We start from the raw sequence: 26,100 nt of genomic DNA, 5'->3' as shown, positions 1-26,100 counted from the left end.
AGCTGGCTTTAGATGTGGCTGAACGGGAGAGGTGGCCAATGCTTCATCTTTATACTGATTCATGGATGGTGGCAAATGCCTTATGGGGGTGGTTGCAACAGTGGGAAGATGATAATTGGCAACGAAAGGGTAAACCTGTTTGGGCTGCTGAACTGTGGAAAGACATTGCTGCCCGAATAAGGAACATTGTTGTAAAGGTGCGCCATGTAGATGCTCATGTGCCTAAAAGTAAGGCTCCTGAAGAACATAAAAATAACCATCAGGTTGATCGAGCTGCCAAAATTGAGGTAGCTCAAATAGACTTGGACTGGCAGAACAAGGGTGAATTATTCCTAGCTCGGTGGGCCCACGAGACTTCAGGTCATCAAGGAAGGGATGCGACATACAAGTGGGCCAGAGACCGAGGGGTGGACTTAACTATGGACGCTATTGCTCAGGTTATTCATGATTGTGAAACATGCGCCATAATTAAACAAGCCAAGAGGATGAAACCTTTTTGGGGGAAGGGCGATGGCAAAAGTATAAATATGGAGAGGCATGGCAGGTTGATTATATCACCTTGCCACGATCTCGCAATGGTAAGCGTTATGTACTCACCATGGTGGAAGCAACCACTGGGTGGCTCGAAACATACGCAGTACCCCATGCTACTGCCCGAAACACCATATTAGGGTTGGAAAAGCAAATCCTGTGGCGGCATGGCACTCTGGAAAGAATTGAATCAGATAATGGGACCCATTTTAAAAATTCTCTTGTAACCACTTGGGCCAAAAATCATGGCATTGAGTGGATTTACCATATTCCCTATCATGCACCAGCTTCTGGTAAGATTGAACGATTCAATGGGTTGTTGAAAACTATGTTGAAAGCAATGGGTGGTGGAACGTATAACAATTGGGAGAACCATTTAGCAGAAGCTACCTGGTTGGTCAACACTCGAGGATCTAGTAATCGTAATGGTCCTAACCAATCCAGCTCCCTACGTACGGTGGAGGGAGATAAGGTTCCTGTAGTACACATAAAGAGTGTGTTGGGGAAAATAGTTTGGGTCCTTCCAGCGTCTGGAAAGGGCAAACCTCTACATGTATCCAGATTCCCCAAATATGTTAAAAGTTACCTAAAAAGGTTTCAAAATAGACTTTTACTTAGCTTTTTTTTTTCCTACTTTGTCTGGATTTGGGGAGGTACAGCCACAGACAGCAGCTCAACGTGCTCTTCTCATTTCTGATCTCTTTACACCACCAAAGTGCTCTCAAGTCCTCTCATTTGTGCAGTCCTGAAGGTCTTGTGTGTCTCACGACTGTCCTGTTGCCTCTACAGCAGCAATCCAGTGCTGCAGTCAGTAGCTGGCAATATGAACAGGTCTGTCAGAGCTGGTCTCCTTGCTGGCACTGCCATAACAAGAGGGCCCCTTTAGAGCAGGTCCAGAGAACTGGAGGGAGGCCTCTTCCAAAGCTGGTGTAAGGAATATACCTCAGGAGCTGCTCCATGAGAAAACCTCGAGATCTTCTGGTGCTCTTCAGTGTGTGACCAGATCAAATTGAAGTCACAAGGAGACCCGTAAGCATCTCAGGGCAGTGCTGTTGTTTAAAGTTTATGGGTTGAGACAAAGAGAAAAAGAAAAGGATAATAATTATGAGAAATGTATTTATAAATATATAATTAGTATATTTTCACACATATACAACATACGCAGTTGCAAACATATATGCACAGATACTAATACACATGCATACCTGTTTGCAAGTCCGGGACTAGTTGCAGGGGTTTTAACAGCCAGAAGGTTCACTGTAGGAGCTGAAGTGGCTGTCTGGCTGTTGCAGGAGTCGAAGTGACCTCAGAGTTCATTGCCAGAGCTGGAATCACCACAGGACATGTGATTGAAGTTTTAGCAGCCAATGGGCTCATTGGAGGGGTTGGAGTGACCACAGGGCTGAACCTCCTGGCACAGTGCACCTCACCTGGGAGGAATTTGTAGGATTTTCTCATTACCATACTTGGAACAGCTACAGGACCTGTAGCAGGAGTGACTGCAGAGCTCATTATGAGGGGTGGAGTGACAGCAGGATCTTTACCTAAGCTTGGAGCAACTGAAGGACATGTGGCAAAAACTTCGAACTGTTGCAGGGTCTGTGCCAGGAGTTGTAGAGGCTGCAGCACTGTCAGCATGTCCAGCTCTCTGGATCTGGCACACTGCAGTCATCTGTGTTTCTTGGGGATTACCAGAACCACAGCAGACCTGCCTCCAATATTCTACCAGGTTCTCAGGATCCTGCAGTTGCTCGGAGATGAAGTTCCAAAGCCCTGGGGGTGCCCACCTCTCCAGGCAGCTGCCAAGACGGTCCCACACCCCCTGCCATGCAGAGCCTTCTCACCTTGGGGCAGATCTCTCACTGATATTCCTGAATAATTGTTTAACCTCAATCCTAGAATCCTAGAACCACCAAGGTTAGAAAAGGCCTAAAAGATCATCCAGTCCAACTGTTCACCTATTACCAATAGCTCCCACTAAACCATGTCCCTCAACACAACATCCAGTCATTCCTTGAGTAGCCCTGGGCTCCCGGAGAAGACAATGTAAAATGTGTAATTCCTAATCATATCGACAATATGACTTCCAAAACGCAAAGATGACCACAGAGCTGACTGTGCACAAAACTTCACTTTGTCAGCTGCCAATTTTATCATGATACAAACCAGTGTCAAAAAGCATAGCAAAATAAATACCCTAATCCAGCATCCAGAGTTGACAAATAATGCAGCAGGGAAAACAAGCAAAAGCAAGGAGCTGTGCAATGCAGCTTCATGAGAAGACTCAGCAAGCTCCACAAATAGGGAAACAATCAGCATAATGGCCAGCAGTTCTTCAGCTCCCACAAAGCCCTGTATTATCTCACTCTGGACAGATGTGCTGTTATCTCAACCCTTGGAGCCTCACATCAGGCACCAAAATGACGGTGGTTGTTGAACCCAACATGTGGCTCAGCAGCACACAGTGCTCAGTGCACTGCCCCATTCCCAGTGGGATGGGGATGAGAACTGGGAAAAAAAAGTACATCGTGTGGGTTGTAACAAAGCAATTTACTAAGAGAGATAAAGGAGTTATAATAGTTATATTATAACTATATTATATATTATAAGGAGATAATAGTTATCAGCATATATCTGTTGATATGGAATTGTATGTAACAACTGATGCACAAGCACTTGCTCAGCACCACCAGACTGATGCTCAGCTGGGCTCTGGGCAGTGAAGAGACTGAGATGAACTCCCACCCCTTTCAATGCAATTTCTGCTTGCTGTCAGCTGATAGAGAACGTCCCTTTGGCCACTTTCAGTCAGCTGTCCTCACTCTGTTCCCTCCCAGCTCCATGTGCCCTCCACTGACCATGGCCTTGGCTCCGTACAACACTGCTTAGCAGCAGCTGTAAACACCAGAGTGTTATCAGTGGTTTTCTCCTAGAACCAAAACACTGCACCATAGCAGGCAGTCTGAAGACAATTCCATCTGAGCTGTAACTCAGATTCCTGCCTGTCCTCCTCCTCTTGTTCTTCCTGATCAGGAAGCAAGGAACAGAATCTGCCGCTCTCCTCTTTGTGCCTTTTCCATCAGTTCTCAGCTGGCTCCTCTGCCATCCCCAGGCAGAGCTCAGTGCACTCTCACAAAGGGCAGCAGCCTTTCCTCATCTTCCTTGCCCATCCATCATGAAGTGTCAGTGAATAGTGAAAAGGGACCCCATAGTAGATGAAAAGGGAACACTTTGCTACGGAAAGGGAAAGGGGGCCTCACTAAGGCAAAGGGTAGTTACAGATAGATAGTTTATGTTAAGGGGGATCAGAGAGATGGGGAATAGCAGACGCTAAGCTTGAGAAAACAAGGGGATGAAGGCCGTGAAGATCAGGGTGGAACAGCCCGAGAACAGCGTGGTGATTAGATGTCCACAGAGCAACTGGAACCAGGTTGAGGGGTGCCCCTCCTGAAGGGTTGAATGTTTATGGTGAGGAAGATGATGAGCTTTCATCCCACGAGCACCCCCACAACTCACTACACATGCACAAGTGGGGAGGGACTGCATGCTAATGGGGTCTGAGGAATGTAATGAATATGTATCCCAATTCCTGCCAACTACTGATGATGTATTAGTTCAGCCTGTATTTGTTGCACGCTTTCTCCTGATGGTGTGCAAGTGAGGTGGAGCTACCCCCCTTGCACCAGGGTGTGTGTGCATCACTCATTAAACATACCTGCTTTAGAACTACTTGGTGGTTATGGGGTTTGATTCCGCAAGTCACCATCTCTAGGGCCATCCTGCTCTATTGCCTGCTCCATTATCGGGGTGATGAGTCCATCAAGGCCTTTATATGGGACCTCGTTCATCCCAATGACAACGGGAAGGCCGGCAAGCAACAAGGTAAGTGCAACCCATAAGTGTGACCCCATAGGGGCCACACAGACCCTTAAGTGAGGATCCAGACCCATAAGTGGGTCCCCAGAATCATAAGTGTGACCCAAAACCACATAACTATGATTCTAGCCCCGTAAGTGTGACCCCATAGGGGCCAATGTGGCCCCCAGATCCATAAGTGTTACCCGTAAGTGAGGCTCCAGCCCCATAAGTAGGTCCTCAGACCCATAAGTGTGGCCACAGCCCCATAACTATAGACTTGGAGATGTCCCCAGCCCCATAAGTGGGTCTCCAGCCCCATAAGTGTGAACACAGACCCATAAGTGAGGCTCCGGACCCCATAAGTATGATTCTAGCCCCATAAGTGATACCCCAAACCCCATAAGTGCCTCCGCAGCCCCATAAGTGTGACCCATAAGAGAGGCTCCAAACCCATAAGTGTGACCCCATAGGGGCCAATGGGGACCCTAGCCCCATAAGTGTCACCCAAAGCCCCCTAACCAAGACCCTATGAAACTTTGAGATGTCCCCAGCCTCATAAATGTGACCCATAAGTGTGGCTCCAGCCCCATAACTTCATCCCCAGCCCCATAAGTGTGACCCCATAAAGGCCAGTGGGGACCCCGGCCCCATAAGTGGGAACACAGACCCATAAGTGTGACCCAAAACCCCATAACTATAGACTTGGAGATGTCCCCAGCCTCATAAGTGGGACCCCATAGGGGCCAATGGGGACCCCAGCCCCATAACTGGGAACACAGACCCATAAGTGTGACCCATAAGTGCCTCCCCAGCCCCATAAGTGCGTCCCCAACCCCATCAGTGTGACCTCATAGAAGTCAATATGGACCCCAGCCCCATAAGTCCATCCCTAGCCGCATAAGTGTGACCCAAAACCCCATAACTGAATCTTCAGCCTGATAACTGTGTCCCCAGCCCCTATCTATAGACTTAGAGATGTTCCCAGCCCCATAAGTGTGACCCATAAGTGCATCCCCAGACCCATTTGTGGGTCCCCAGCCCCATAAGTGCTACCCATAACTGAGTCCCCAGCCCCATAAGTGGGAACACAGCCCCATAAGTGCCTCCCCAGCCCCATAAGTGTGACCCATAAGTGAGGCTCCAGCCCCATAAGTGTGACCCATAACTACATCCCCATCCCCATAACTGAGTCCCCAGCCCCATAAGTGGGTCCCTAGCCCCATAAGTGTGACCCATAAGTGTGACCCCATAGGGGCCAAATGGGGACCCCAGCCCCATAAGTGATTCCCCAGCCCCATAAATGTGTCCCCAGCCCCTAAGTGTGACCCATAATGAGGCTCCAGCCCCATAAGTGGGAACGCAGCCCCATAAGTGCCTCCCCAGCCCCATAAGTGTATCACCAGCTCCATAAGTGTGACCCATAAGTGAGGCTCCAGCCCCATAAGTGTGACCCCAACCCCATAACTGTGTTTCTAAGTGCCTCCCCAGCCCCATAAGTGTTACCCATAACTGAGTCCCCAGCCCCATAAGTGGGAACACAGCCCCATAACTGTGTCCCCAGCCCCATAAGTGTATCACCAGCCCCATAAGTGTGACCTATAACTGCATCCCTATCCCCATATCTGAGTCCCCAGCCCCATAAGTGTGACCCGGGCCCCATAAGTGTGACCCGTAAGTGAGGCTCCAGCCCCATAAGTGGGTCCTCAGACCCATAATTGGGACCCCAGACCCATAACTGCGTCTTCAGCCCCATAAGTGTGGCCCATAACTACATCCCCAGCCCCTTAAGTGTGACCCATATCTGCATTCCCAGCCCCATAAGCGTGACCCATAACTGCATCTCCAGCCCCATAACTGAGTCCCCAGCCCCATAAGTGTGACCCATATGTGAGGCTCCAGCCTGATAAGTGGGTCCTCAGACCGATAATTGGGACCCCAGACCCATAACTGCGTCTTCAGCCCCATAAGTGTGGCCCATAACTACATCCACAGCCCCTTAAGTGTGACCCATATCTGCATTCCCAGCTCCATAAGTGTGACCCATAACTGCATCTCCAGCCCCATAACTGAGTCCCCAGCCCCATAAGTGTGTCCCCAGCCCCATAAGTGCATCCTCAGCCCCATAAGTGTGACCAAGAAGTGTAACCCCATAGGGACCAATGAGGACCCCAGCCCCATAAGTGTTACCCCAGCCCCAAAAGTGTGACCCATAAGTGCCTCCCCAGCCCCATAAGTGCATCCCCAGCCCCACAAGTGAGACCCCAAACTTCATAACTGCATCTCCAGCCCCATAAGTGTGACCCCAATGGGGACACTATGGGGGTCCCTGGTTGACATACCCGTACCCAGCCCCGTAAGTGTGACCCATTGTGGGAATACAAGAAAAGCTGTTCAGAGCAGCAGCTGTGGAGCAAGATAAACAGCATGAGAACCAAGGACACCTCTGCAAGGAGAAGAAGAGTCTCACAGCTCTGACTGGTTATGTGCCTGCATGGACAGTTGAAAAGTGTTTTGTAGAATGCTTTGTTGACATGTAAGATGTTTGGGAAAGTTGTAAGGGCGGATGGGAAAGTTAGAAAATAACAACTTGTGAAGGTCTATAAGGGATGTGAGAACTTGTAATAAACGATTTGGATCGTTCACATCTGAGTCCGTGCCGAGTCGCTGCAAATGGCGCCCACAACGTGGAGCAAATCAACCCGCGGCTGAGCGAGCCCGGTCCGGCAGCGTCGCCCGACTGAACTTCGGAGAGACTGTTTCGCGCGCACCCGCACCGTTCTGCAGGACAGAAGGTGAGCAGTCGGGAACTATGGGGAGCTCACTAACGAAGGAGCAGAAAGTAAATCTCGAAGTATTGCGGTCAGTGTTACCGTATCAGGATGAGACTGTGTCTACTTCAGCATTAGCTACTCTTCTTAAATGGATAAGCAAAAATGTCCCTGAATTTCCAAAAACTGAGTTCTCTCTAGATGGAGAACTTTGGGACAAAATCGGCTCAAAACTCTACGAGGCTTCTCTCGCTAAAGACAGAACGGCTGCTAAGCTGTTGCCCATTTGGAGCCGGATAATGGAAGGGATTAAGCAATCACGACGGGAAAGAATTTATTCCGACCATTCCCTACCGCCCTCCGTCCCAACCCCGCCGCTGCCTCTCGCTGCGGGAAGCGGCCCGTGCCCGGATCCGACCGGCGGCTCCGACCCCTCCCCGATTCGGGGAGACGAGGGGCCGCGGCCGCCCCCCTTCGCGCTCCCGCCGCTCGCTCCTCCCCCGACGTTCGCCGCGTTGCCGCCCTCTACGGCGCCCTCGCCCTTCGCTCCGCCTACGACGCTCGTCGCGCCGCTTCTGCCCTCCTCCCCCCCCACGTCATGCGCTGCTGCGTCTGTGCAGCCGGCGTGTAACGTGGTTAAAGACACGGACGGATCGAAACCAGGGGATCGTTGTGACCCCGGTCCAGAAGATCCAGAAAGAGAATCGGACGCATTTCCTCCTGATGATACTTTGAAGGAAGCAGGAATGACAAATTTCCCTACAGCGTACTGTGATGTCTTAGAGCAATGCAGAAAAGAAACAATATTAAGGGGTGATGCTGACACGTTGCAGACCTTTCCTAATCAGGTCCCCCATTTGGAATCCCTGCCTTGTGAGGCAGTGAAGGAGCTAAGGGAGTCAGTGAGAACATACGGAGTTCAGTCAGCCTTTACATACAATCTTTTGGTTACAAACAGTGACAGTTACGCTATGACCCCTCACGATTGGAAAACTGTGTTAAGAATGATCCTCTCTCCTATGCAATACACCGTGTTTATGACTGAATATCAGCTACATAATTTGACTGATACCTCTTTGCCTCAGACTCGGACAAATCCATGTGGCACAGCACCTCTTCAACTGTGTCAGACAGATGTCACTCACGTTCCTGAATTTGGCTGTCTAAAATATGCACATATAACAATAGATACTCATTCTTCTTACATATTTGCCACAGCACATACAGGTGAACACAGTCATGACACCCGTAAACACTGGTTATCTGCTTATGCTGCTATGGGAATCCCACATACTACAAAAACAGATAATGGGCCTGCGTATACCTCTAAGGCCGCTCGAACTTTCCTCCAAGAAGGGTGTGTTAAACATACTACAGCCATTGCTCATTCTCCCACTGGACAAGCTATTACTGATCACATTTATCAAACATTGAAATCCATTCTTATTATTAAACAAAAAAGGGGGAATATGGGAGACACACTACATGAAATACTATGCAAGGTTTTGCTTGTTTTGTTTGTGCTGAAGTTTTTGAATCGTGTTCATAGAGATACAGCTTATGTGGATCATCATTTTGTGGCTTCCCCAGTGCTAAAGGAACAGCCTATGGTTAATGTTTGGAATATGGCCACAGGACTTTGGGACTGTCCCCTACCACTGACAACTTGGGGTCGTGAATATGCTTGTATTTCCACAGGGACTGGCCCTATGTGGGTTCCAGCATGATATCTTCGGTCTCATCTGAAGGCAGAAAATAGCATCCAGCCTTTATAGTAATTGTAATTGTGTGTTTCTTACTTAGTGGTATTGCTTTGTAACTTGCTGTGTTATAGATAATATTAGTAATAGTTTGACATGGTGTGTGATTTTCTGTTTTACCAATGCAGTCTCAAGATTTAGAGTTTAAGGCGTTAGCTATGATGTTGTGTGCTTCTTCTATTTTAGTAACAGATCAGATGTGTATTAAACAGGATTTGATGTAATCAATGCTAGAACCTACAGGAATAGCTCTTTCAATGTTTTAGTACTGTTTGGTTATGATGTTATTAGCCTATTAATTAACTTTTCTTAATTTGCAAAGACAAAACCTGGAAAGGAATCCCAGACAAAGAGATGACCCTGTATCATAGAATAGATACCTCTCTTACATCCAACTAATTGGGATCTGAAAATATAACCATGCATCATTTTAGAGGAAAGTGCACGCTAATAGAACTAAATTTGATAGTTTATTCTGTTTTCCAAGCAGGTGTTCCACTTGGGCTCTATATCATGCACTGGCCATGCGGATGTGGTGTACAACTGGAAGAAATCCTTCAGACCCTGAATGCAGGAGAGAATCTGTGATGGGTGAGAGAGGAAATGTGCACCTTGAAGCAGGGGACGCCCTGCTGGCACTACCTGTTACATCCAACACCAACATGGCTTGCTGTTTCTCAAGGGTCAGTAAGTAATAATGCCCCTAGTGATACTCTAGTACATTTTTCCTCTAAAATTGGTTCTGTTTGACATGCTATTCCATTAAATTGCGTGATCATTAATCAATTATTAGCCCGGATAACTCAGTCAGTAGAGCATGGTTATGAGCATCTTAAAAGCATTTATTGCACAAATTTTAGTGGTCATTAAAAAATCAATGTATCAGAGTATAAGAAAATTGAAGACTTTTCCAAATCAGGTACAGATTAACACAATGGGACCCTCACAGATTTATTTTCAGGTTGCAGAAACTTAGGTTGCAGTACAGACATATTTGTTCTTTTTAGTGGGTTTAACAGTAATGTTGTTATGTTGTATTTGACTTGTCTCTTTTTTCACTTTCAGAGTATTGTCAATCAAGGCCTTGATTGAGTTATCATAGTTATGTTATTAATATAAGTAGTGTTGTTATTCTATAGGCAGTATCTTGAAATTGTTGTAATACAAGAAGAATTTTATGGAGCAGCAGCCATGGATCAAGATAAGGAGTTCACAGAGCAGCAGCTACGGAGCAGGATAAAACTACATGAGAACTAATTGAACAAATGAACTGAATTGCTTGTTAAATATGGTTAGTCGGTCGGTAAACTGAGCCTTTTCAGCCTAAAAGAAAACGGGGGAAATGTAGAGAGTGTTTTTTACAGCTAGTTAGCTGAGAAGGGTCGTAAACACGGTGCAGTTAATCAAGCAGCCACAACACCTTCAGTGAGAACAACAGGATGCCCTGGGATGGTGAGAAACTAGCCATGGTTCTGTGAACTCAGCAAGGGAGTAGCTTTCAGGATGATAACAAGAAGCTGCAAAGATACTTGGGGATGGTATGTAATTGGGAACCAATGATGAGCTCCACTTTTGCAATATGTATGAGCTAATTACCCGTATTATAAATGTACACGCAGCCAAGGAATAAACGAGATTAGCTGATCATATGTCAATGACAGGTGTGATCGTTTGCTTTTCTCCCGCCGTTCTGCAACAGGTGCTGTTCTTTAGAAAGCTCTGCCTGATTATGCACATCTCTCTGCATAGAGTTGGGCTTCTTTTGACAGAGGGCCCTATTACAATCTTGAAAAAAAACACAGAACATGATAACTGGAAAACTCACGTTGTAAAGCTAGATAACACCAATTTTTAACAAAGCTTGCAGCTGCACTTCCCCACAGAGAGCATGGCAAAGCTTTGATGACAGGGCTTAACAGACTTAGGAAAACTCACTGCAAGAGACTGAATGTGTCTCACTTTGTCCATTCTTCATAGGTGCCCTGCCCGCAGCAGGAGCAGAGCAAGAGGAAGACTGAATCTCCCCAGTACTCTGAGGTACTTTCTCTGAAGGATGTGCAGGGACCCCTGTTGGCTTGCTTACTTCTTGGCTTGCTTACTTCTAGGCTTGTCACCTCTGGACCCACCTCCCTCTGCTGCTGCCTCTGCCTTATGCTTCTGAACAATGAGACCTTGAAATACTTAAGCTCTAGGCCAGCTGTTCAAGGTACATAATGCTGCTAGCAGGCCTGGGTGCTTTTCACAAGCTGGAGGGGCAAAGCACTGTGTTAGAAACAGCCTTCTAGTGGATACACAGAAACACTTTGCTCCCCCTGCAGGTTTCTGCACTGAAGCTGACATGAACCTAACAGTGGATGAGCAATGGGTATTTCTGAATTCTCCCCATCCCTGATTCTAGGAGGAGCCCAAGCTCCTGCCTTCAATGCCCAACTGTGAATTGGCCCTTTTGCTAAGCTTGTGCCACATGAAAGACTGCAGCCATATTGGGGATGTTTAATGTAAACAGGCACCAAATTACACGACAACACAAGCCATATACTCACATCAAAGCTCTGGACTCTGAGGTTTCTCCATGTCCGTCCTAAGTTTCCACGTAGTTCCCAGAGAGTGGTGCTCAGGTCTTTGCTGTAACAACCCAGAGTGGAGAGCTGATTCCTTCTCTGGGACATTTCTGTAGCTCAGGATGCTTCAGCGTGCACTCAGCTATGACAGTGACTGGGAAGGAATGGGGCTGCTGCATTCCGTGTCTGCTCCTATGAGCAGCTTAAGGTTACAGTGGGGGCATGAGCTCAGGTTGCTGTAGCACACTGAGCATCGTTTCAGCAGGGTAGATTCAGTGATATGAAAGTTGGTTGCCTTGTTTTACTAACCTGTAATTAGGAGGGCTGCCAATCAAGAAGTTGCTTTTTCCATGCTGGGAGAATTGTGTGCATGTTCCTTTCAAAAAGCTATTTTTTGAATTCTAATAGAAGGGAATGCAATGAAGTAACGTGAGTTTTTGAAAGTAGAAGTTGTCAGTTTCCCTCCATAAAGACTGCTCTTTCAGAAGTTGTGCTCTTGTGAATGTCCACAGCAAGGCCTGTCTCTCTTTCAGGCTCAAGGCTGGAAGTGACAGACTGGAAACCACAGCTCAGCAACAAAGCAAAACGAATGAAGCCCCTCAGGACAACCTTCAAGCCTTTGCTTCAGTAAGCTAGTTAAAAACCTCTGTGGGTTTTGCAAGCTCCTGAGACTAGTTAAGTAATTCTGTGAGGAAAATGCATGATGACATTTTCCTGGAGGGCCTAGGAGAGCTGAATTCCCAAGCTGTGCTGACCATAGGCTACTCTGAAAATCCTGCCATTCGTTATTTCCCCACGTTTGTGGTTTTGAGACTTGCCACGATGCTATGGCAAGCCATAGTTAACACTAGAGAAGGTAAGGGTTTACACTAACATGCTGGTGTAAGTATTTTCAGGTTTAGATCTGCTTTAGTTGTGGTATCGAAGACCTCAGGCTGCACGTTAGACATTCCTCCTGCATTAGAGGTATTTGCCAAGTTTGTAGAACTGCACAGCACTGCATTAAAGTGTCTCACTGTCCTTAACGTGGTTAGAGTTGTTATAAAATAGTATTTTCATCTGAGGCCTATGAGAAGCAAATGATTCATGGATTTGGTCTGGGGAGGTAGGGAGGTGACTGCAGGCCCTGTGCTGTACTGATACTGGCAAGAGTGGCAATAAGGTGTGAACTTCAGGAAGAAACACTGCATATACAAAATAACAAAACTTAATTTTTAGTCTTTATTATTAAAGCATGTAAAAAAGAGACCAAAAAACCCACAAAACTAGTGGGATATGTGATCTTGTTTCTGTGAAACAACCACATGAGGCTGCTTTAATGGCAGTGATTGCCATTCTCAGTGAGAACTCCAGGTTTTGATCACAGTTTTGATGAAATTTTACTCTTCCTGTGCTTCAGCCTTGAAAAACAGTCACTCACAAATGTATTTACTGCCAGAAGCGGTGACACAAGTAAGAAGGAGGATATTTCTCTCTGGTAAAATGAGACTTGTAGAGGTCTGGTAGAGAGACATGATCAAACTTTTAGTTGCAACTCCATATATTCCATTTGAAAATCTGCAAGTCATGTATTTATGTCAACTGAAAATGGAGTCATAAAGAAAGCAAATAAATGATATATTTTTTTTTTCAATCTTGAAACCTATTCTTAATTTTCATTGTTAAAATGGGAAGCATAGCTGCATCTTTTTCATTTAGAGTAAGCCAAAAGGAATTCTTTCAGCATTATCAATAGAAACTAGCTGTTAATCCAGCTGAGGATTAACAGACCATGTGCATGAGATACAGTGTGAGAGCTTCAGACTGGACCAGGAACAAGCAAAACTGTATTTAAGCATACACATTGGCTGCATAGGGAAGCAAGAGTGTAACATCAAAAGCACCACCTCAGCTCCAGCTCTCCAACCTAGACAGAGCTGGAGCTGCTATAGTCTCTACCTGCAACTGCCCAGTTCTCTTCAAAGCCCTGGAGCAAGCAATGCAGAAACATGCTATCTGCCCAGCCAGATTTCCCAGCTTGTAAACACATCAGCTGCAAATCAGGCGTAGTAAATCACCTGTGGATACTGATAGGACAAGGGGAATGGTTTGAAACTAAGGCAGGGGAGGTTTAGGTTAGATATTAGGAGGAAGTTTTTCACACAGAGGGTGGTAACTCACTGAAACAGGTTGCCCAAGGGGGTTGAGGATGCCCCATCCCTGGAGACATTCAAGGCCAGGCTGGATGTGGCTATATCCAGGGGGGTTGAAACTAGATGGTCATTGTGGGCCTTTTCAATCCAGGCCATTCCATTCTATGATTAAAAGATTCTATGACCAGACAACACGCAGCACACAAGCCTTTACTACCATTGTTACTCTTCAATAAGCAAAATACACACAGTGATTTAATAGGGGAAAAATAAAGACTGCAAAAAGAGAGCTTCAGACTGCCATTTTGTACCTCAGAGCTGCAAGGATTGTGAGCTAAATTATCCAGCCGTATTGTTATGTCAAAGGAAAGGTGAGTCTTTAGCAGACTAACCCAAATGCCAATGCTTACGCAACACTTAAGCCACACTTAAGCCCTTACTTGAAAATCTTACTGTGCTACGTGGATCTAGTACTGGGTAAGAGAAGAGGAATCACCTCATGCAGACAGCAACAGGAATAGCAATTGCTCAATGGTTCTTAGAGAAAGCTCCAGATTATCAAAGAGAACACACTGAGAATATGAGGAACTGTGACAGGAAATACCAATTTCTGAAGAAAAATAAAAATTAAATGGAACTATTTGTTTTTAACAGGAATTAATTTAAAATATTATTCAAAATCACCCATATTAAAGATTTAATAAACAGTATGAACAAAGGTGGAGGGGGGGAGGGGAAGATGGGAAAACTGAAGACAGAAAGCTGACAACTGGTTTAGTAACAGGTTAAAAACGCGTGCTTTGAGATCCCTATTAAATAATACCCACAAGTAGGGCAAGAAATAACCCTGCAGACGGTTATCCCCGTGACTATTCCAAAGGCAACGGCCCCAGGACACACCGTTGCCAACCGCTTTCTGAGGCAGCCGAGCCTACAGACGCGCACACTCCTGCTCTCCGCGGGTGTGTATCCTCTTGATATCGCTTACTATCGCTTCATATCGCTTAGTATCGCTTAATATCGCACGTATAACGCATACGTGGGGCTCCCGGCTCCGGCTGGGAGCCTGAGGCTGCCCTGCAGCCTGTGGGTTGGGCCGCGGCTTCCCTGAGCGTGCGCCGTGTTTCCGCGTCCTGCTCGGGGCTCGGCCCGGCAGAGTTTTAAGACGACATGAAGAAGATACTCAGCTTCGTAAAGAAGAAAAAACGGGATCCGCCGCTCGGCAGCGCCGCCTCGGCGTGCTCCGCCGGTGCGTACGAGATCCGCCGGAAGGAGCTGACCAAGCTGCACCGGGGGGCCGCCGCCGGAGACCTGGCCCTGGTGCAGCAAGGACTGAAGAAGCACGACATCGACGAGCGCGACAAGGCGCAGCGGTAAGGGCGGCGGGCCGGGCCGGGATCCCCGCTGCATGACCTGGGCACAGAGGGCTGCTGTTAACGGGGGCCGCGCGTGGCTGGGACGGCCGGTAGAGGCCGCTCCGATGTGCCCTCCCGGCCTGGATCCCTCGTAGGGCTGCTCGGCATTCCTCCGAGCTGAGAGCTCTGTTGGGGGCTGGTGAGAAAGGGCAGCGATAAGGCTGCTGGCTTCATGAAGGCTTTCTTGCTTGCGAAGCTGATGGTGGTTCCTTTAGGTTGTCATATTCCCCAGTGCTTGGTAACGGCTGCTTTTGGGTGAGGAGGGGCTCCTGCACAAAGTTGTGTTTGTTACAGTTAAATTACTCATTCGAGCTCTTTGCGGTACACTGTGCTAAGTAAATAATAAATACAGTGCTCAGATCAATATTGTCAGGCTTCTATTCGGAGGTGAAGGATCTTGTATACTTATTTGGGAATTTCTCAGTGGGGACAGTCACCCTCGAGTTGTTCCATGTCTGTGACAAGGCATGATGAGTTATTTGACGTTCTGCCTGTTATTTCGTCCTCATCTTCTCTGCCTTGGAGGAAGCTGGTCTTATGGAGGGTACTCATCAGCCTGCCTGTGATGGGAGCTGTTAGGACAAGAGGGAACAGCCTCAGCTTGCACCAGGGGAGGTTCACGTTGGATGCTAGGATAAGCCTCTCCAGAGAGTGGTTGTGCACTGGAATGGGCTGCCCAGGTTGGTGGTAAAGTCACCGTCCCTGGAGGTGTTCAAGAAACATGTAGATGTTGTACTAAGGGACATGGTTTGGTGCACGCTGGTAATGGAATAAGCTTGTTTTTATTTGATTTTGTTTATTTTGGGAGGTAATTGGGATAAAGAAATGCAATTTGCCCTGTTCATGTACCACAGAGTGAAAATATTTATTTAGCTGTCTGTTTCAATTTACACGTTTCACTTTTAGGACACCACTGCATCTTGCTTGTGCAAATGGACGTGAGGATGTCGTTACGTTTCTAGTAGAAAACAAGTGTAAGCTAAATCTTTTTGACAGTGATAACAGATCTCCACTGATGAAGGTAAGTAGAACATACTATGTTGCTGCAAGTAGGAATTATTGATTATGTATTAAATGATGTCTTTCCAGATTCTTTAAGTAAGTCTGTGTAGAAGCATGCATGCTGTAATCAGTGTGGCTTTGGCATGTGCTAGCTAATCTTGGCAGATGCTTTTATATTCCAGGAATGGGAAGTTGTAGTAGTAGTGACACAGTGAAATATGACTGCTGGAAATTTTACCTTTTTTTTTTTTTGTGTGTGTGTGTGTGTTGTTTCCAGGCAGTACAATGCCAGAAAGAAAGATGTGCAGTGATCCTGCTAGAGCATGGTGCTGATCCGAACCTGGCAGATGCTGGTGGCAACACTGCCCTTCACTTGGCTGCTGTAACTCCTAACACATTTCTAGCAGGGATGTTAATTGAGCACAGTGCCCGTATCAATGCTCAGAATAAGGTACATTTCGAGATTCAATAGAGAAGTTCAAAAAGTTGCATTGATATTTTTATTGTAGATTTTTTGTTTGTTTCTTTTGATTTTTAACTTGAATTATTTCTGTTCTTTCAGGACGGATGTACTCCTCTTACTCTTGCTATCTCTGAAAATCACAAAGAAATGGTAGAGCTCCTTCTTAAAAAAGGAGCTGATGTTCACACTCGAGATCCGTGTGAAAGGTGAGGAGATGGTCTAAACTCTGCAGGTCACCTTAGTTGTCTTCAGGTTGGACTGATGGGAGGGATGGGAATGAGCATTGAAGTAGAAAGACACAGAGAAAGAGCTCGTTGAGTGACTGGCGAAAGCAGGTCTCAGCTTGGCAGGTGGCATGCATTATTGCATGTTTTCTGCATTGAGAACTGCAAGAAAACATTGTTTCTGGTAGCCGCTGTGGCAGGAAAATTGCTATTGTGCCAGCAACATTGCTGTTATGCCAGAGAGAGTTTTTCAAATTGATGCCAAGTTTGTATGCAAGTGTTGTTAATATGGAAGCTTTTTTTTCTGTTCATAAAGTGATTTTCTTTGAGATTGAGCAAATGGGAATTAAAATAATTACAATGTCTGACTAAATTGTATGGTTTGTCTTGTATTTTGGATGCTGTAGAACCCCACTTATGACTGCAGCAGCCGGTGGGGAGCTTAAGTTGGTAGAAATACTTCTTCGCTATGGTGCTGAAATTTTCCATAAAGACGTTAATGGATGGACAGCTGAGGACTATGCTATTCTTCATGGAAATGCTAGGTAAACTTTTAAATTTATTGCTAGGTTTTTAGTTATCAGTGTTGAGTTTGAACCTTTTTGGTAACAGCACCAAGTTTAACGGTGCTATTTTGAAGATGTGTTCATTGACATCTTCTCACATATACTGTTCATGTGTCTGGTGTTAATTTGAAAGTTGAGAAAAGGGCTTCTGCTCAAAATTCTCTGTAAGATTTCAAGTGTTTGTTTCTAAGCTGATGTCTGCCTGCTATACACTATTAAAATGTGTCTGTAGCCCACAGACGCAGAAGTTCAACTTGAAAAACTGAAATGTTTGTAAATTCTTCTCAAAACAGAACCCTTGTTATTACTGTCTTCAGTTCCACTGACCAGGAACCACCTGTTTTGTTTCAGAGGAGATCTAGCTGTTATTTCTTTTGTTAAATTACTAAGCAGTTTAACTCCTCCTACACATAAGTATTTTACCCATGGGTGTTCATTCATAAGAGTGGTTGTATTTGTAAAAACTGGACTGCAAAGGGTACCGAGCAGAAGTAAATAACTTCATAGATCTGGATGTGCATCTATAAAATAGATGTGTCCATTATATTTGAGTATGTTACGGTTTGCAAAAAGTAGAGTATGTTACACTTACTGAATATGAAAATTGTTTTGGCTATGGTTATGTTTAGGATGGATAGTATAAGGCTCTTATTATCCCATTAAGTGTTTATGTAGCTATGGGATTATTTTTCCCAAATGCATTTCCTTTTTTGCTCTCCATAGTCTTAGTAAAACACTGGCAGAATATGCAGACCATGAGAACGCAGGGGAAGCTTCTGCAGGTGCTAAAGGAGGCATCCCTGTGCCAGTGACTCCTCACCAGGCAAGAGCTGCTGGCTTTACGTTGGGTGCAGCTGCTTCGAGCAGAGGAGGTAGGATACTTAACTGTGGTAGAGCTAATGGGCAGAATCGTGGTGGCCCCTTCCTTAGGTTGGTTTGCATCTTTTAAATTCACCGTGCTCAGTGTGGACTTCAGTGGAAGCATCAGGTGGACTGTAATAAGAAGTGTTATGAATGTGTTTGCTTGCTGCTAGTTTACACTGCATCTCCACAGGCTGTGGGGACAGTTGTGATTTGTGTGCACTACATCCATCTGCTCATACAGTTGTCACTTTCAGCACATCAAGTTGCCCATTTATTTAAATTGTCCCTTTAGCAAGGGGGAGGAGGGAAGAGAAGAAACAAAATAGGTTAAAGTAGCCTTGTTTTATGGGTGTGCAATTTTTCTTAGAGATGCTCATTTAGATTGTTGTTCAGAAAATCCAATTGCAAAAGCTGTAGTTTCATCCCAAATAGTAGTTTTATCTTCTGTAGCAGCGAAGCAGCAGATGAATTGCAAGAAGATGCATCTTTTGTTGATTACCACTGGATTTCTGTCACTTTGTTTTAATTTTAATAGTTTCACCTGCATAAAGCTCCTTTTTTGGGAGACATAATTTCTCACCTTCAATTACAATTGCTTTTGTTTGTGTTGTGGAGACGTAACAAAAATTGTCTTGGAAAAATAACTTCATAAGCAACAACAGTACATTGTTTGTATACACCGTATCTTTTTGGACATGGTTTGATTTATAATCAAATAATGTTTTTTTCAATTACTTTTATTTAAAAAAGAAAAAAAAAAAACAACTGAGAAAGACTTTGTGATCCAGAAAAACTGTTACATTTTCTCATTGCCTTGTAAATAAAAGAAATACATTCCTTCAATGAATTTGTAAAATCCAGGCAGCGTTTATAAGCTCAAATTGCCCTAAATGAATCTTAGAAAGTTGCTATTTTAGTATGAATGAGATTGCCTTGCAGTTTACGTTTCAAGCCCCAACGTACGAGGTTTTATTTGTTCCTTATTTTTAAGGGTTTTGTGAGAATCATGTGTCAGATGGGCAGCAGACTGTTCAAACACAAGTAATTACTTTTTTATTATAAAGACTGAGAAATATGATCAAAGAATACATGGCATATTTTTTCTTCCTGGACTTATCCCAGATGGAAGTATAGATTTTAGACCCAAGTGATGTTGCCTTTGACTTAGGAGCAGTTACTTTGAACTAGAGAGTGGTTGAAAAAGTTTCTTCGTAGCTTGGTTTTGAAGTTTTGTTTGCTTGTTTTTCAGTGGGGCTCGATACAGTTGGTTTAATCATTGAAATACTTTTTTTTATCCAAATCCACTCAGTTGCTACCTTCCATGCACGTAGATAGTTGCTCTGGTACCCCATTGTAAGGACTAACAGGCCTGGGTTAATTTAAAATATGTGATTTGAGGGTTTCTTCTTCCAAGTAGAGGGTACATTTAGACTAGATATCAGGAAGAAATTCTTTACTGTGAGGGGGATGAGACACTGGAACAGGTTGCCCAGAGAGGTTGTAAATGCTCCCTCCCTGCAAGCATTCAAAGCCAAAGGTGCATGGGGCTTTGAGCAACCTGGTCTAGAGGGAGGTGTCCCTGCCTATAGCAGGGAGTTGGATTTAGATGATATTAAAGGTCTGTTCCAACTCAAACCATTCTGTGATTCTCCCTGTGCTCAGTCTCTTAAAGATGACACCAGCATGAGGAGTAGGAGGGAGCAGAGAGAAAGTTCAGTAGCGTAGTAGAAACAATATTGGAATTAATTCTGCAGTCTCTGATTGCATCCACACCCTGAATCATGAGAGTCCTTTTAATATGCCACAGTAACAGTCTTAAAAGTGTCCTTTAGAGAAGCCGGGATGTTGAGAGAGAGACCAGAGAAATACCCACTTTGGAATTCTTTTATTGTCTTTTGCTCTTCTGTTTTATTTTTCTGCTATCTAAAATTTTGACCTTATCCTTTCTGCTACTTTTGTACTTTCTAATTAGAAGAGGAGATTCTGAAGAATGTTGAACAGGTCAGCATTTTTCAACAAGTTTGCTCATGATTATTTGGATGTCAGAACATGAACCCTTTTATTAATCACGTACAGATTGGCTTCCAGAACATATTGAATGACCGATCTCTTAGATTTTAAGTAACAATTTATTTTTGAGGAAAACAGTAGTTGTGCTATTTCTGTTTCTAGTATGTTTGCAGTGACAGTATGTTTGGCCACTGCAGCACATACTAGTGTATTGTTCAGCGTTTCCCTGAGTCATTTGCAATTGGACTTGATAATCTTTTCCAACCTTAGTGTTTCTATGATTAGAGGAATTGTCTCAGCATTGTAAAACTCTTTACAAAAGTAAATTATCACTTCTGTGTGATTTTTATCTCCTGAGGTCAGATAAAACTTTTCCTGTATTCCCTCTTAAGGAAACAGAGAAAAGCCAGAAGGGATGAGAAATCATCTTGAGGTTCTTTTCAACCCAAGCCATCCTATGATTCTTTTAAACTTTCTCTTAAGTGTATGTTTCTGATAGTAGCTGTTTTTCCACAGCACTGCATGTGTATGTGATAAAATCCATGTAAGTAGGACAATCTTCTGCTCCAGAGAAAAGTAACAGATTTATTGTGAAAGAATTTGATGTCAAGGTAGTGTTCCACAGTTTCTCTTTTGACACACAGATGTACACATGCACACAAATGCATGTCATAGTCACAGCGCATTCTCCCAGTGCTGTAGCTTTGTGTGTGTGCTTTTTGTATTTTCCAAACTTGTGAGATTCCGCATTTATTCTGATGTCATTGTTGTCTGTCCTTTCCATGCCTTTCCCTTAATGGATATAGAAATGCAACGGTCCCCTGAGCAGACTCTGAGAACAGGAGAATCGAGTGAAGGTATTCATTCTGCACAGCAGTATTTTAAATACCACACATGTCTTGTGATACACAAATACTTATTCATCATAGGTGCTTATTATCTTGCAGATCTGTATCTTGATGATTTAAGATCTATGAGTTAGAGTGGATTTGGGGCAGCTTTTGTTTCTTTGCATGTTTTGCATGAGTCCCTTATTACTGAATTCAGCATTTGCTTTTATCACTTGTGATAGTGTTGGTTTTGGGGTTGTTTGTTTTGTAATCTGTTCTCCTCTTGCTCAGAAATGGTGATATAGGCTTCAGTTAAAGTGGAAACGGGTCCCTGGAGACTAGATCTCATTTCTGTGTCAGTGCATCATGGCTGTGGTTTTGGTCTAGCTGAAAGCTATCTCATCAAATTCCTGTCTCGCCTTCTAAAGGATAGCAGGATCATTGGCAGTATTTATATGTTGAAAGCAAAAGTGTAGGTAATTTAATGAGCTGTTTTCCTTACTTCTAGTGGTACTCATTGAAGATGTAACTGAAGTCGTTCGTCCAGAGTTTAACTGTTCCACACAGCAGCAATTTTCTGTTCTGCGTGGAAAGTTAGCAGATAGAGTCATAGTACTGAGTTAGTTATTTAGCTTTACATACAGCAGGATTCCATTAGCATTTAAGAATATTCTGTGTTTTCTGTAGTGGAAAACATCAAAAATCAGATTGTTAGCATTTGAACCATTTAAGATGCCCTCAGATGGGAAGTTTCAGCCTCTAGCTTTTTTCTCCATGAGATTTCTTTGAACATTTATACTGTACTGCATCTCAGAAAGCTGTGTTCAGATCAGGGAATATTCTCGCATACTGTGTTTAGGAAAGGCAAAATTTGTACACTCATTTGTAGGTTGTTAGTAGTAACCCTTCTTTTTGTTATAATATTTAACAGTTCAGAAACTTCAGGAATTATGATTTCTATGTGGAGATCAGATATGTCTGTTTTCCCTTCTGTGCTGGGAATCAGAAAGTCCTTCTATTATGTTTTAGTTGTTAAGAGGTGTTAGCGCTTCAAAAATTGTGTTCCTAGACTGCAGTTTTCATTAGAACGGTGACCTGAAGGATTTACTGCAGGGCGCTCTCATCAGGGTTGCTAATGATCTGAAGTAAGAGCGATTGTTGGATATGCTTCAGCACAGAGCTGGCATTCAGAGGGACTTCAATGAGCCAGGGCAATAGACTGGCAGGCATCTTAAGAAATCCATCGGGGGCAAATACCAAGACCCATTTGGGGTGAAAAAGCCCCTTCCTACAAAACATGATGGGACTGCACGGCAGGGGAGCAGCTCTGCTGAGAAAGGACACAGACCTGTCAGAAGGCAAGCTGAGCATGAGGCAGGAGGGTGCTCTGGCAGCTAAGGGCTGCAGCTTGCACTGTGCTAAGAGTAGCAAAGCCAGGAGACTGAGAGAAGCGATTGTCAGCCCCTGTTTAGCACTCACTTGACTGTGCCTTGGCTGTAATTTTGAGTTCCTTCTACGTGAGAGGTCGATCGATCAATAGCAAGCTAATTCTCTAGGGAGCCATCATATTTGTGAAGGAGTATTTGCCCTGTGAGAGAGGGCTGAGAAAGTGGACTTACTCAGCCTGAAGAAGAGGCAGCTTTGAAGGGCCCTAACTGCAGCGTCCAATGCAGATGAGAAGACAAAGCCAGATGCTTCCCTGTGATACTTGACAGGAAGCGAAGATGGCAAGAGGTATAAATGGAAGCAAGATGGTTTCTAGCTGGAGATGAAAAGTGTTGCCATGATAAGGATGGCAAAATAGAGAAGTTGTGAACCTTCTCTTGGAGGTGTTCAAGACTAGACTGAATAAAACCCTGACCAACTTTTCCTGACCTCAAAGCTGAGCTGGCTTTAAGTAGTTGGTTGAGAGACTTCCAGAGATCCCTTTTGACCTGACCTATCCTATAGTCTTAGGTGTGAGTTACTACCTTCACTGAACTGATAAAAACTTGGGGGTGTAGTATAGCATGCCCTGCTAATGCTCCTTTTGTCTCAAGTATATCATTTTTTGATTCACTGTAGAGAAATGCTGGTGATTCTTCTAGCTAGGGATAACCTATAGCTCCTGAGTATGCTTTTTGATTTTCTTTGTATTTATAAATATACTTTATATTTATTTATAATCCATAGCAAGGTACGGCAGCAAAAAATGGTAGATATTGTAGATATGTCTGATTTGTTTTTCAGTATAATTTGAAAAAGCATTTGTTTTGTAAATACTTTCCTTCATGCTGTTCTTATTGAATTGGCCACTTCAGCTTCTGTACTCTTATGAGCTGTTTTCATGTTAAATGTCTGTATTGGTTAATTTTTAGTATGCAAAATCTAATCTCAACATGTCGATTTATATTTGAACAGCAATGGATGACTTTTTCGAAGGATACTCAATAAGGTGAGTCTTATAAAAATACCAAATGCTTATTTGAGGAATTATTTGAGAGGACCAGTACTTACTTTTCGTTGTTTTTGAAGTTCTGAAAAAGAGGGCAGTAATGGCACCTGGAATAATTCTGAGGAAGAAGAACTGGATTTTACAGCCAAGGTATGGTGCCTTTATGGGAAAATAGTTGTGTAAAATAAGTGATTTGAAGGCAATTTCCTATGAGATAGAAGGAAACTCTTTTTCCAGCCAATTCTTTGTTTTTGGTTTTTTGTTTTTTTTTTTCCTCCTTAAGAAGAGTCTCTCATCTGCCAACCTTTCTTCTGCTGTAAGTTTTTCCTAAAAATTGTTGCTTTGGCAGAACATGCAGTAGATTTGTGGTTTGAGGCAAAAGAGTAGATATTAAGATAAACTACCACATTGTATTAGTTGTTCATTGAGTGAGATTTGCCAACCCTAGGAATTGATAAGTTAATAAATAACCTGTTCTGTTCTCTTTCAAACTTCACAATTGTTTCCCCTAATTTACATGATAGGATGATTAATGAAAAAGAACACGATAATGAAAAAGAACATTTATTTATCAAAATCTAGTGAAATTGTTCATCACCTGGTTCTCTTTCCTTCCTCACTAGGTTCCTCAAGTGTTCGATACTTGAGTTGCTCAAATAATTATTTTTTCTTTCTTTTTTCCTTCTGTGGGATGACATTCCGTGCTTGTATATAATCTCACGCTGCATGACTATCTTCATTTTTTGAATATTTGGACTTTTCTCTTTATAAGCTCCATGTGCTTATCCTGCTGTTTTTATGAATGTTCCAAAGGATTACCAGTTTTTTCAATGGCGTCTGGAGTATTTAGTCTGTTGCACTGGGATTCTGCAGTGATTAGGAACTTTAGTTTGTTAGTTCAGCACACTCTGTAATGCTGGAGATGTAAGCATGTGTACTTTAAAATTTTTTCTATTTTCTTACATTGATTTTAGGGGAAGTGATTCAAATTTCTAGCATTATTTTGAAATTTACAGATATTTCACTAAGTGGAGTTATATTAACTAATTTATTCTTCAAGCTTCAGGAACTTTAATTGATACTTGAGTTGTGCATACTTACAAGTAAGTAATCGCGAGTGTAGTTGTATTTTACCAATGGATTAAAATACCTTTTTAGAATTGTTACGCATTTACAGATAGTTTTGAATAGTCACTGACTTGTACACAAGAGGAGAGGAATGTTTGTGTAATTAAAGTTGAAGGATCTAGCAAGTATCTGAGTCCTTTCAAAAGGGGACAGCCTGGTTGTATTTACTGTTAAAGATTTGATGTAAGTAAAGGATTTGCTTTAAAACAAAAAAGCAAACAAAAACAGATCAAATAATTCTTTTAAAATGTGTTTTTATTTGCAGAAGCCACAGAAGCCAAACTTGACATCGTTAGTGAATGTTCCCCAAAAGTTCAGAAATAATGGTAAGTTATTTGGAAAGTACTTCATAATACAATGACATACAAAAGTAAACTTACTAAGTAATTTCATTTCGGTTTTTGTTGTTGTTGTTTTCACTTGGCTGTAGTAATTGAGGAAAGTAGTGTTATAAGAACAGAACAGATGGTCATGTCAGAATAAAATAAGTAAGATAATGGAAATGACCATACTGAGTCCCCTCCTAAGCCTTTGTGTCTGATGTGTCCTTCTCCCATCCTGCCCTTACCTGGCTTCTTTTCCATACAGTCCCAGATGACTACTTTCCTGTGTTTTTAATGGGTAAAATGCCTGCTGCTATTTATATAACCCATTTGATTCATATTCCTCTTTCCCTTTCTCATGCTTTAAGGTGGTGGTGATAGTTCTAGAATTGAAATTCCTAAGTCACAGAAGAAAAGCCTCAAACAAAAAAAACCAACAGGTGCAAATCTGAGCAGAGGAGAATGTGGAGAGTTGTTGAAACAAGATGTCTCAGATTCAGGCAACCTTGAGGAAGATGAATTGGTGGAAGAGGAAGAAGGGCAGTGCAAAGAGGTACATAATAAATTCCATGAAACACTAAAACAAGAAAGTGAAAACCTGGGCCTAAATAGATATGAGGAAAATCTATGGGCAGCATTTCCCTCAAGCGCAAAAGTAAGTGTACAGGGATGATTCAATTGGAAGAGTTTGTTAAGGGTAATACAGGTAAGCGACAGTAAACTATTTTCCTGTTAATACTCAATCACGTATCTGTATTCAATCATTGTATTTTGATACTGAAAACATCTTGTTCATAGTCAAACTCAGACATTATTTTCAATATTTTTATTATGAGATTGGAGAGTTTTGGAAGGAGAAAGACAGGAAACTTCATTCTTTCTGGAATCTGTGCACTTTCTGTTATGTAAAACTGAGGGAATGGATAATATCCATTAGAAGTTGTAGCCATTTAGTAGAATTCATGAGGTAATGACTGGAAATGAAGAAACAAAAGGAAGTTTTGAATGAAATTGAGGGCAGGAAACTAGTGAAATTGTGAGATATGTAGGCAGAAAGAAGACTTTCTGAATAATATCAATGAAACTGCATTTAGATTGACACAAGGAAGTGCTTCTCAGAGGTTTTGCATAGCCAGAGATGAGGTTTACAACATGAGGCACTGCAGTTTAATTGTGCAGATTCCCACTAAAAATTGTAGGCCTTTAGAAACCATGTTGCACTTTGCTTCAT

General features: G+C 43.4%; 1 protein-coding gene across 1 annotated transcript in view; it reads left to right on the top strand.

Annotated features, from left to right (window-relative positions):
* Nucleotides 1-26,100, top strand: part of LOC146756747 (uncharacterized) — a 252,104-nt gene that overhangs the window by 189,938 nt on the left and 36,066 nt on the right. Inside the window, exons 2-14 of the mRNA XM_085524253.1 lie at nucleotides 9,408-9,600; nucleotides 10,895-10,954; nucleotides 12,012-14,983; nucleotides 15,932-16,046; nucleotides 16,305-16,478; nucleotides 16,590-16,696; nucleotides 17,122-17,259; nucleotides 18,004-18,152; nucleotides 20,961-21,011; nucleotides 23,385-23,418; nucleotides 23,499-23,568; nucleotides 24,812-24,872; nucleotides 25,238-25,422. Coding sequence (XP_085380379.1) covers nucleotides 14,781-14,983; nucleotides 15,932-16,046; nucleotides 16,305-16,478; nucleotides 16,590-16,696; nucleotides 17,122-17,259; nucleotides 18,004-18,152; nucleotides 20,961-21,011; nucleotides 23,385-23,418; nucleotides 23,499-23,568; nucleotides 24,812-24,872; nucleotides 25,238-25,422 — 1,287 coding nt within the window. The 5' untranslated portion in view covers nucleotides 9,408-9,600; nucleotides 10,895-10,954; nucleotides 12,012-14,780. The remainder of the gene's footprint in view (nucleotides 1-9,407; nucleotides 9,601-10,894; nucleotides 10,955-12,011; nucleotides 14,984-15,931; nucleotides 16,047-16,304; nucleotides 16,479-16,589; nucleotides 16,697-17,121; nucleotides 17,260-18,003; nucleotides 18,153-20,960; nucleotides 21,012-23,384; nucleotides 23,419-23,498; nucleotides 23,569-24,811; nucleotides 24,873-25,237; nucleotides 25,423-26,100) is intronic.

The sequence above is a fragment of the Coturnix japonica genome, chromosome 26 (assembly GCF_054131305.1).
Source record: "Coturnix japonica strain WE chromosome 26, WE-NBRP24, whole genome shotgun sequence".
Classification (NCBI taxonomy): domain Eukaryota; kingdom Metazoa; phylum Chordata; class Aves; order Galliformes; family Phasianidae; genus Coturnix; species Coturnix japonica.
The sequence above is the reverse complement of the archived record's forward strand: the minus strand, read 5'-3'. Positions and strand labels throughout refer to the sequence as shown.